The sequence below is a fragment of the Saimiri boliviensis genome, chromosome 1 (genome assembly GCF_048565385.1).
Source record: "Saimiri boliviensis isolate mSaiBol1 chromosome 1, mSaiBol1.pri, whole genome shotgun sequence".
NCBI classification, from domain to species: domain Eukaryota; kingdom Metazoa; phylum Chordata; class Mammalia; order Primates; family Cebidae; genus Saimiri; species Saimiri boliviensis.
The window spans coordinates 132,977,400-132,989,956 of record NC_133449.1 but is presented as its reverse complement, the minus strand read 5'-3'; the positions used below and the strand labels follow the sequence as shown (position 1 = coordinate 132,989,956).

At 41.4% G+C, this 12,557-nt stretch overlaps 1 protein-coding gene across 1 annotated transcript in view; it reads left to right on the top strand.

Annotated features, from left to right (window-relative positions):
* Positions 1–560: 560 nt before the first annotated feature.
* Positions 561–12,557, top strand: part of CDH13 (cadherin 13) — a 1,266,064-nt gene continuing 1,254,067 nt past the window's right edge. The window contains exon 1 of the mRNA XM_074404611.1: positions 561–596. Coding sequence (XP_074260712.1) covers positions 561–596 — 36 coding nt within the window. The remainder of the gene's footprint in view (positions 597–12,557) is intronic.

Here is a 12,557-nt window from a genome sequence, read left to right as displayed (position 1 = left end):
GAAATTCCCACAGAGAAATCCCTGAATGGCATGCAAATCTGGGAGAAAAGATATTCTGTAGCTATTTATTGAATGAATGCACATTTTTAGCAAAAAATTCAGTGGATCTTAACTAATGATGTCTTAACTGAGCACTGACTTTTCAGGCTGGGAAAGAGAGAGAACCAATGGGGCTTAGCCGAGTCATCATTACCATCAGAAATTGCCCCTAGCCAAAAAAAAAAAAAAAAAAAAAAAAAAGAAAGAAAAAAAAAAAAGTCCTGTCTGAGAAGCTGTGGCCATAAATGTCTATTTCCCACATTTCTCCCAATACCAAAGGTCCACATATGTCCCATTAAACAATTTCCAAGTAACAGATCCCAGGACATAGGGCTGTCAGGAGAATCATTGCTAATGCAGATTTTGTAATCTTTACTTATGTAACTAATTGAATTAAGTCTGTTTCCCAAGGAAAGAAGCAAAACGGTGCTTAGTGTGGACAACTTTTCTTTACAGGCAAGCTGTATGATAATAGAACAGAGATTACCGTTCCTAACCACCTGCCACCATAAACCTGGAGGATGCTTATTGTAAAAATGCCTGTTTTCTCCACCACGGTAAGGCAAAAAAATAAGTGCTACTGTTAGTGGAATTTATTTCTGGCTCACCTTGGTCTATTGTCTTTGGTTCCCCACTCCTCTGAACTGTGCTTCTGCTGCTGCTTTCTGGCTCTTATTTTGCCAAGAATTCAAAGTGTTCTCTTTGTTTTCATGTGTTAGTCAGCCTGGACAACAGGCTGCTGCTGTAACAATTAACTCTGACATCTCAGTGGATTAAGTAAAACAAAGCTTATCTCCCCTGTGAAGTGCCTTCTCACATCTTTCTAGTTATGTTTTCTGGAACACATGATCTGCCAGGGAGGAGAAGTGTGTTAAGGCACACTAAATCTTAAATGCCTCAGCCTGAATGAGCCATCTGTCACTTCCACTCAGAGTTCTTTGGCCATATCTAGTGACATGGCCTCTATCTGACTTAGGTTCTTTAGTGAGTATTCTGTGCCAGATTTCTAAATGCCTGAGATCACATTTTTATTCCTGTTGTGTTTTGGAGATAATAGGATAGAGGCTGGTGTAATAAAGTCAACTCATAATTTGTAGAAATGCATTGTCCAGTATAATAGTAGGCATGTGTGGCTATTTCAGCTTAAATGTACATGTAAATTAAATGAAATTTTCAGTTTCTCAATTACATTAGCTACATTTCTGTTGTTCAACAGCCCATGTGCCTAGTGACTATCATATTGGATAGTGTGAAACAGAATGTTTCCATAAGTACAGACTTTCTAGAGCATTCTAGAATGTTTTAGAATATTCTAGAGCAATTGACTATTGTGACTCTAACAGAGGCTTTTAAGGAGTTTATCTACGCGTCTGGCTTAACACTTTCTTTGGTGAAAATCAGCCTGAAGTGCTTTAGAGATATCGAAGCTGTGTTAGGCAGAAATTCATTCTGATTTTAGCTGATGTGCATGCTTTGTGTAAGATTTAGCTGAAACAATGGACTTCATGGCTGAGAAAATTTTGAAAATCACTAGAGGAATGTAAAGAGTCTTGGGGCATAAACATCTAAGTTTAAACCCTTGTTCTGGCCAGGTGCAGTGGCTCACACCTATAATCCCAGCATTTCAGGAGGCAGAGGCAGGTGGATCACAAGGTCAGGAGTTCAAGACCAGCCTGGCCAATATGGTGAAACCCCGTCTCTACTAAAAATACAGAAATTAGCTGGGTGCAGTGGCAGTTGCCTGTAATCTCAGCTACTCAGGAGGCTGAGGCAGGAGAATCGCTTGAACTTGGGTAGCAGAGGTTGCAGTGAGCCAAGATTGTACCATTGTACTCCAGCTTGGGCAATGGAGTCAGACTCTGTCTCAAAAATAAAATAAAAATAAATAAATAAATCCTTGTCCTTCGACTTATGAGCTGTGAGATCTTGGACAAGATAACTGTGCAGATCTACAGACTCACCATCTCTAAAGACTGAGATGGAACATCCACCTCATAGTGTTGTTATGAAGGTGAAAGGAGCCAATGTGCGAATGGACTGCATGGATCCAGTGCTTTTAAGTAAGAACTCAGAAAATGATAGCTATCCTTATAATCATCGCTGTAATTCTATAGCACTCATCAATAATTTAGAAGAAACTAATTGTGGGTGACATAAACCTAAGAATGATAAGAAACATGTAATTTGGGAAAATTAGATTCAGAAAGATCCTAAAACGGATAAAATATTGTGCTTAGTTTAAGAAGAGGAAGTTTAGTATGTATAAGCATAACATTTTACCCTGGAGTCTGGGAATGTAAGAACATAAGAATAAAATTGGAGGAAATGTAGTTTAATGGTACCATATTGGAGAATAGAAATCCTCCAATCTAAAAGAGGCTTTTAAGCCTCTGTCATTGTTGTACAATCACATAATAGGGCTATATCAAGAAATATGAATGTCCTCACCTCTTTGCCTTAGCAAACCACACATGGGTGAGGCTTTAAGTTTTGTATTTTAGGAGAAGCCAAGAAAGCCGTAACAGTTTTTCTTCTTTCAGAAAATAATTGAACAGCTCCTATGGTCCAAGATTGTCTACAAACCCAAATATCAAAAGATTGGCTATCACTCTCTGAGAGCCAGCAGACTAGAGGAGAGAGATATTGATCAAATAACTACCCAAATAAATATAAAATATCAAATGTAATATGTGCCAGGTCAGAGAGGTCCATGGTGTTCAAAGAACCTTTACTAGGAGAACTTTTTTTTTTAATTCAGAGAGACTGGGGAAACTTTCTTTGCAAATTGAAGATTCAGCTGAGACCCAGGTAGAATAGGGGTGAGTTGGAGAAGAGGAGGAGTTTCCCAGGCATAAGGACGACACTTGTTAATGTTGAGGTGAGAGAGAATGAGACACATTGAATGTACAGGGGAAGGCTTCTGTTGAAGGAGAACACGTCTTGGAACATAAGGTTCAGGGGAGACAGGGACCAGACCATAGGGGGCCATGATTTGAATCTTTGTTCAAGAAACAATGGGAAGCATTGATGGGGTTTGGATAAGAAAGTAGCATGGTCATATTTGCCCTTTGATAAGATAACAAGACTACAAGATGATCACAAGTTTACCTACTGACATGATACATTGTATCATTGATTTCCTATTATTAAGCCACCCTTGCTCTGAAAGAGTAAACCATATTTGGTTATAATAAATTTTTTTCCCTTGTTTATTCATGCATCCATGTAACAAATACTCATTAAGTGCCTCCTACATGCCCAGCGTTGTAGGTACGAATTGAGCTGTGGGCCGACAAGGACCTTGCCCCTGTGGAACTTCCACAGGGAGACAGACAACAAATATATATAATTACATGTGAAGCAAAGCACAGTGTATTATGTAAACAGGGAGCAAAAGAGAGGCTCTATTTCAGATAGTGAGGGAAGGCATCTCCAAGGAAGTGACATTTGCACATAGACGTCTGAGTGATGGGAGGCAGGGCACCCCCAGGAACAGACCCAGCTTCCTTGTCCCCGTGGAATACCCTCTGTTCTTGCAGACATATACTGATTGAATTTTCACATTTTCCTCTTCTGTCCTTTGCCTCCAAGGAGGATCTTAGTTATGCTATTGAGTATCCGGATTCCCATTGAGCTTTAGTAGTGAATTCAGCCTTGTATCTCTCTCATCATTTCCACCTGTCTTTCACTGCAGCTCCCTGACCTAACTCTGCACAACCCATGCTCTGCTCATTTCTTAAAGAATACAATTTTGAAAGACATGTTTTTCTTTGTTCCGTGCCTGTTCTCCTTTTAAGTGTGTTCATTTTATCATTCATTCATTTGGTCATTCTCTTATTCATTTGCTCAACACATTATTTTGTGAGTGACCTCTTTGCTCTGGGTATTGTACTGATGTGATTGTATTGGCCTTTCCTTAGAGGGTAAGGGATGTCTTCTCAAGGGATTGGGAAAAACACCCGATGGGTATTGGCTTCTTCCTCTCCTATGAGATTTTCATGATGTATACATACACAAACTCTCTTTTCATGCTCAGTGGGTAGGTAGCTTTACTACAGCCCTACTACAGTGAGGAGGAACCTTCTTCCTTCAGCTTGGTTTCTCAGACCCTTTTTGTAGTTTTTCATTGTACAATGTGGGCATGAGACACCACATTCCTATGAAGAGAACCTTTCCTTAGATAGTGAAGTGTCTCAGAATCAACCCTAATTATCATCCGAGCACATGCCAATGTCATTTTCTTAAAATGAATGGAAGTAAAGAAGAATCATTGATGAGGAAGGAGAAAGGGACCTTCCTGACCCTAGTTTTGGGTATCTCAGAAGGGTTTCCTGGAGATTGGCTTCCATTTCTTTCCAGGGAAGTGTAGGAAGAAGGGGATGAAGTAAAATTTAATGGAGTAAGGAGCTGGAGTATTCCCCACTTCTATGTGTGTTTTGGGGGAGTCATTTATGCTGTTATGAATGAAAGGGTAGAACTTATGGTGTGTATATCAAAATATGTGCCTTTCCATCCATCCTTGTCGTCAATACAGTTAGTAACAATTCCCCCAGGATTTTTGTTATTTTTTTTTCTTCAAGGGGCAGCTGCAGTCTGTCGTTTGTATCTTCAGGAGTATTACTTAAACATTTTGGAGGAGATAGTCACAGCAGGCCCAGGTGTGCGATCTCTGTGTTCACCCAGAAGTGTCCCTAAAGGAAAAAACTCTAACAGAGTCCTGAAGCTGGAATATGCTGCCTCCGTGAGATCATATTTCCCATCTGGTGGTGGTCAGGCATGAGCTGGTCATCACTTGGCTGTGTGCTAAAGTAGTGACTCCAGATGTCTTGAGTCAGGCATAATAAGTGGGTTTTACCTTGTGGGTCCAGCTTGATGAATTGTTCCTGGATGTCTGGGCTCACTAGGATGAATGTCGTGATCCATGAACAAGGTGTGTCTTGGACGTGCAGTGTCGGGAGGACGGGGGTGCACACACCATGTATTTGTCGTCCCTAGGAAAGGAATGGAACTAGAGAATTGCAGTGCACTTTGAACACTGAGAGTACCAAGACAAATGGCCTCTGTATCTTCATCCACATACTTTATGGGAACAGGATTAGTGATATTAGCCAGAGCAATGCTTCAGGAAGGTCCAGAAATTAAGTGTAGTTAAGAGTTCCAAAATAGACTGTTTTAGAGGTGGCAGGATTGTGAGTTCACATTGGTTATATCTCTACAAAGTCAACCACCTATGAAGTCTGCTTTTTTCATTGATTCCATTTGCTTGTCATTGAGTTTGTTGGTTTGTTGGTTGGTTAATGTGTATTTTCATCATTTATTAAACATTTACTAGGTGCCATGTTCTGTGCTAGATTGTCTAGGTATAGAGGGATCAAATGATGAACAACTCCTAACTCTGGCTTCCTGAGAAATTGGGCCACCTCTAAAGGTATCTGCCATGGTCCTTAATTGCTTTTGCTTGTCTAACATTTAGCCTACTTCTTTTTCTTTTCAGGAAAAAGCCCCCATATTTATTTTAGGAAATTTCTACCATTTTATGAAGCCCTTGTATGTAGCAGAATGTACAGGCTGTCCACCCTTTCCTCCCACTCACTACAGTAGTGGGCACAGGGTCCAAGCTAGGCCAGTGACAGACAAAGGCTGTGTCCAAAGGGAGTGGCCATTATGATGATGGTGTACTACTTCTGGTGTCCTTGTTTCTGTACTTCTCTCAACTCCCCTTTAGCTCAGCAAGTTACCAGTTTCCTCCAAACAAACCCCTTTGATTTTCTAAGCATGACCTGACTTGGCTTCTGTGACTGGTAACCTCAAAACCCTGATTGGTTCTGCACCTTTCGGTTGGCATTAAGGTTAAAACTCTTGGGCCACAGGCAGATTTTCAGAATCTGGAGACTGTTTAACCTTTGACAGAGCTGTCTACTTTTTAACCCACAACTTTTGTCAAAACAAAGTGAGGAGCTGGCTAGTGGAGGGAGATAGATTTCAGCAGGGTTCAGGTGTCCTTGCCTTTCCTAACTTCTGAAGCACAGACGTAGTAACAAAATGGAGTTCACTTCACCTTCCGTTCCTGTTGGCGGTTAAGGAGTTGATGTTTTCTCACGTTGTGGGCAAGATGTCTGTGAGGAAGTATAGCACAGAGGTTAGAAGCATGGACTTTGCCATCTGAAGTTGCCTTAGATTCCAGTTCTGCACTTACGAGTTGGTAACTTGGGGCAAGTCACTTGACCTCTCTGGGTATCAGTTTTTTTAAGTATGAAATGGAGATAATAACAGTCCTTGCTCACACAGGGTTGTAGATTAAATAAGATAATGCATACAAGGTATTTAGCGATCTTCCTATTTAACGTGGGTTTCTGTATGTGTATTCTTTACATCCTAAAAAGTTGAAGTTACATGCAAGAGTCAGTTTTACCTTGTAGCCTTTCTTTAGATTCTTGTTAATATTTGGATTTGAGAACAAGAGACTGAAGGCAATAGCCATCATCTTATGACCTTCCCCACCCAAATGCCACACACAAGCTTATTCTAAACCCATGTTTCTTCCTTAAGTGTGCCAGTTACTTCAGAGTGTATTAATAGTGCCCTCTGCTGCCCAGAGCACCGCAGCTTAATGGGAGCTCCTGGGGCAGATGAGCTGGGATGTGGGTTTGAGCATTTAGTGCTTCCGTCTCTCCCTCTCACCCTCAGATATGTTCTCCTCCCAGTTCACAGCTCCATTTTCTCGCCTGCATTTCTAGCTAAGCTTTGAGTCATCGATCTCAACCTTTAATGCAAGTTTGTGCCTGGATCTGAACCAAACCATAGATAGATACTCATAAAGGTTGTGCAGATGAAAATGTGTGTTTGTTCTGCTCTTCATCAGCAGCAGGCTGAGATTGGATCCAGGGTGGCGGGTGGCGGGGGCCAAGTTTATTTTCTTGTGTTACAGTGAGGAACTCAAGTCCTGTCTGGAGCTGGCTGAGTGATTAACTAAATTGGAGCAATGTGCCATGTGGCTCGCCATGTTGATTAGTTGAGTTCACTTGAGTCCCCTTTTTGCAGCCAAGTGCAATCATAACTTTCATAGCATGGAACTCTAAATGTGCTAACTTTTTTGTGTGTGGTCGTTACTATTCCAGTTTGAAGAGAGAGGTGTAGAGAAACAATGATGAAAGCAGGAGTAAAGACTTCTGGCAAACTAAGGCTCCACTTCAAACCACCTCATTTAGACCTCATACTTTTTTTTTTAAGACATTTTATTATTATTTTTTTTTTTATTTTTGAAACGGAGTCTTGCTCTTGTCGCCCAGGCTGGAGTGCAGCGGCATGATACTGGCTCATTGCAACCTCTGCCTGCCGGGTTCAAACGAGTCTCCTGCCTCAGCCTCCTGATTAGCTGGGACTACAGGCACTTGCCTCCATGCCTGGCTAATTTTTTGTATTTTTATTAGAGATGGGGTTTCACCGTATTAGCCAGGATTGTCTCAATCTCCTCAGCTAGTGATCCACTGACCTCAGTCTCTCAAAGTGCTTGAATTACAGGCGAGAGCTACCATGCCCAGCAAACTTCATATTTTTAGTGTGATTATAACTCCTCTGGCAAGAATGCAACATGGAGAAGTTGGTGATGAAATGGCAAGTGTCCAGAAAATCCTTGTACACTGTGCCTACAGAGTTCAGGCTAGACTCAGGGAGTTGGTGAGATAGTTATCTGTCTTCTGCAATGGAGGCTATGTGCTTTGTGCAACCTGGCAAGTGGTTGGGATGGGTTTTCCCTGAACCACTCACATTCTTCTCTTTGCTTCCATTGTGACCAATGTCAGTCAGGCAGGTGCCTAATATGGTATAATCTGAGGTTCCTGGGTCAAAACTCTAATTCATTTCTACCGTAACAGAACTGGAGAGAGATCTTGGAATCCCAAAATCGTATATACCAAACACCTCAGCTGACCATCTAAGTCCAAAAGAAATGCAAAGTCCATGATACTATATGTACTTTTCACACCCATAATGTTTCGTTTACTTTCACATAGCTACAACAATATATTATAACAGTACTTATGAACACAAGCTCTAGAATCAGACAACCTGGATTTGAATCCCAGCCACACCACTTATTACGTCTGCAGCTTTGGATCAGTTGCCTTCCCTTGCTTCCTCTTGATAGTCTCATTGCCATAGCAGGAATATTTAGTCTACCCAACAGAGTTATTATAAGAATTTAAGTTGTGGCCAAGTGCCATGGCTCACGCCTGTAATCCCAGCACTGTAGAAGGCTGAGTCAGGTGGATTCCTTGAGGTCAGGAGTTCAAGACCAGTGTGGCCAACATAGTGAAATGCCATCTCTGAGAAAAAATACAAACAGGAGAGCTATCCAAGATGGCTGAATAGGAACAGCTCTGGAGTGCAGTTCCCAGTGAGAACAACACAGAGGGTGAGTGATCACTGCATTTCCAAACAAGTTATTACTGCTCACAGACCAGGAGATTCCCAGGCAGAAAAGTGCCACGAGTTTCCAGCATGGCTGTTTCAGCCAGCGCAGCGAGTCTCTGCATAAAAACTCACCCAAATCTGGGTGGCCTTTTCACCTGGAGCCTGGAAAGCCTGGGAGACAGAGCTGCCCATTCGACTGAAAAAAGGGGGCTGAAACAGGGAGCCAGGTGATCTGGCTTGGTGGATCCCAGCCCCACAAAGACCAGCAATCTGAAATGCTCTGGACTGAGAGTTTCAGAGCAAGCGCAGCTGGAGCCAGGACGGTCCAGCTCTGTGTGGGGAAGGGCATCTGCCATTACTGAGGCAGTGACTACTACCGAGGCAGTCCACCATCACCGAGGCAGTCCGCCATTACAGAGGCAGTCCATCATTACCAAGGCAGTCCACCATTACCAATGCAATCCTCCATTACTGAGGCAGTCTACCATTACAGACACAGTCCACCATTACTGAGGCAGATCACCATAACTGAGAGAGTTCTAATTATACTTCTGTAAACAAAATCACAAGGAAGTTCACACAGCAGCTGGGCAGAGCCCATGGCAGCTCAGCAATGCCTCTGCTGGCAGACAGTGACTAGGCTACCTCCTTGCTGGACAGGGCATCTCTGAAAAAAGGCAGCAGTATGTCAGGAACTTATAAATAAAGCCCCACCTTCCCAGGACAGAGCACCTGGGAAAAAATACAGTATGAGTTCCGCTGCAGCAGACTTAAATGTACCTGCCCAGCAGCTCTGAATGGAACAGCAGAGTTCATAGCTTAGTGCTTGAGCTCTTGTAAGGGACAGACTGTCTTCTCAAGCAGCTTCCTGACCCCTGTATATCCAAAGAGACACCTCATAAGGGAGAGCTCAGGCTGACATCTCGGGGGTATCCTTCTGGGACAAAGATAACAGAAGAAGAAACTAGCAGCCACCTTTACTGTTCTGCAGCTGCTGCAGGTGATCCCCAGGCAAGCAGGATCTGGAGTGGACCTCCAGCAGTCCTGCAGCAGAGGGGCCTGACTGTTAGAGTGAAGACTAAAAAACAGAAAGAAATAAGTTCATCATCAACCAAAACGGTGTCCAGTCAGAGACCTCATCTGAAAGTCACCAACAACAAAGACCACAGGTAGATAAATCCACAAAGATGGAAGAAACCAGCACAAAAAGGATGAAAACATCCAAAACCAGAATGCTTCTCCTCCTCTAAGGGATCACAGCTCCTCACCAGCAGGGAACAAAGCTAGATGGAGAATGAGTCTAAAGAATTAACAGAAAAAGGCTTCAGAAAGTGGGTAATAACAAACTTCTCTGAGCTAAGAGAACATGTTCTAACTCAATGCAAAGAAACCAAGAACTTTGAAAAAAGGTTTGAGGAAATGCTAATGAGAATAAACAGCTTAGAGAAGAATATAAATGACTTGATGGAGCTGAAAAACAAAACACGAGAACTTCGTGAAGCATACACAAGTTTCAATAGCTGAATTGACCAAGCAGAAGAAATAATATCAGAGATTGAAGATCAACTCAATGAAATAAAACAAGAAGACAAGATTAGAGAGAAAAGAGTGAAAAGAAATGAACAAAGCCTCCAAGAAATATGGGACTATGTGAAAAGACCTAATGAACGTTTGATAAGTGTACTTGAATGTGACAGAGCAAATGAATCTAAGCAGGAAAACATTCTTCAGGATATTATTCAGGACAACTTCCTCAACCTAGCAAGGCAGGCCAACATTCAAGTCCAGGAAATACAGAGAACACCACAAAGATACTCCTCAAAAAGAGTAAACCCAAGGCACATAATCCTCAGATTCACCAGGGTTGAAATGAGGGAAAAATTGCTAAGGGCAGCCAGAGAGAAATGTCGGGTTACCCACAAAGGCAAGCCCATCAGACTCACAGTGGGTATCTCAGCAGAAACCCTATAAGCCAGAAGAGAGTGGGGGCCGTATCCAGCCAAACTAAGCTTCATAAGCAAAGGAGAAATAAAATCCTTTACAAACAATTGCTGAGAGATTTCATCACCACCAGACCTGCCTTACAAGAGCTCCTGAAAGAAGCACTAAACTTAGAAAGGAACAACCAGTACCAGCCACTCCCAAAATGTACCAAATGGTAAAGAGCATCAACACAATGAAGAAACTGCATCAACTAACAGGCAAAACAACCAGCTAGCATCAAAATGGCAGGATCAAATTCACACATAACAATATTAACCTTAAAAGTAAATAGGCTAAATGCCCCAGTCAAAGGACACAGACTGGCAAACTGGATAAAAAGTCAAAACCCATCAGTGTGCTGTCCAGGAAACCCATCTCACATGCAAGGACACTCATAGGCTCGAAATAAAGGGATGGAGGAAGATTTACCAAGAAAATGGAGAGAAAAAGGGCAGGATTTGCAATCCTAGTCTCTGATAAAATAGACTTTAAACCAACAGAGATCAAAAGAGACAAAGAAGGGCATTACATAATGGTAATAGGATCAATGCACCAAAAACAGCTAATGATTCTAAATTTATATGCACCCAATACAGGAACATCCAGATACATAAAGCAAATTCTTAATGACCTCCAAAGAGACGTAGATTCCTACACAATGATAGTGGGAGACTTTAACATTCCACTGTCAATATTAGATCAATGAGACAAAGTTAACAAGGATATCCAGGACTTGAACTCAGATCTGGACAAAGCAAACCTAATAGTCATCTACAGAACTCTCCACCCCAAATCCACAGAATATACATTCTTCCCAGCACCACATTGCACCTACTCTAAAATTGACCACATAATTGGAAGTAAATCACTCCTCAGCAAATGCAAAAGAATGGAAATCATAACAGTCTCTCAGACCACAGTGCAGTCAAATTAGAACTCAGGATTAAGAAACTAACTCAGAACCACACAACTTCATGGAAACTGAACAACAGGCTCTTGAATGTTGACTGGATAAACAATGAAATGAAGGCAGAAATAAAGATATTCTTCAAAACTGATGAGAATGAAGTCACAATGTACCAGAATCTCTGGGACACATTTAAAGCAGTGTCTAAAGGAAAATTTATAGTAATAAATGCCCATATGAGAAGCAAGGAAAGATCTAAAGTTGACACCCTATCATCAAAATTGAAAGAGCTAGAGGAGCAAAATAAAAAAAACTCAAAAGCTAACAGAACACAAGAAATAACTAAGATCAGAGCAGAACTGAAGGAGATAGAGATACAAAAAACCCTTCAAAAAAATCAATAAATCCAGGAGCTGGTTTTTTGAAAAAAATCAACAAAATAGACCACTAGCCAGATTAATAAAAAAGAAAAGAGAGAAGAATCAAATAGATGCAACAAAAAATGATAAAGGGGATATCACCACCGATTCAACAGAAATACAAACTACTATCAGAGATTACTACAAACAACTCTATGCACATAAACCAGTAAACCTGGAAGAAATGGATAAATTCCTGGACACTTGCACCCTCCTGAGCCTAAACCAGGAAGAAGTAAAAATGCTGAATAGACCCATGACAAGGGCTGAAGTTGAGGCAGCAATTAATAACCTACCAACCAAAGAAGGTCCAGGTCCAGATGGGTTTATAGCTGAATTCTACCAGACATACAAAGAGGAGCTGGTACCACTCCTTCCAAGACTATTCCAAACAATCCAAAAAGAGGGAATCCTTCCCAAATCATTTTATGAGACCAACATCATCCTGATGCCAAAACCTGGCAGAGACTCAACAAAAAAAGAAAATTTCAGGCCATTATCCTTGATGAACATAGACGCAAAAATCTTCAATAAAATACTGGCAAACCAATTGCAAGAGCACATCAAAAAGCTTATCCATCACAATCAAGAAGGTTTCATCTTGGGGATCCAAGTCTGGTTCAACATATGCAAGTCTATAAACATAGTCCACCACATAAACAAAACCAATGACAAAAACCACATGATTATCTCAATAGATGCAGAGAAGGCCTTCCACAAAATTCAACAGCCCTTTATGCTAAAAACTCTCAATAAACTAGGTATTGACAGAACGTATCTCAAAATAATAAAGCTAT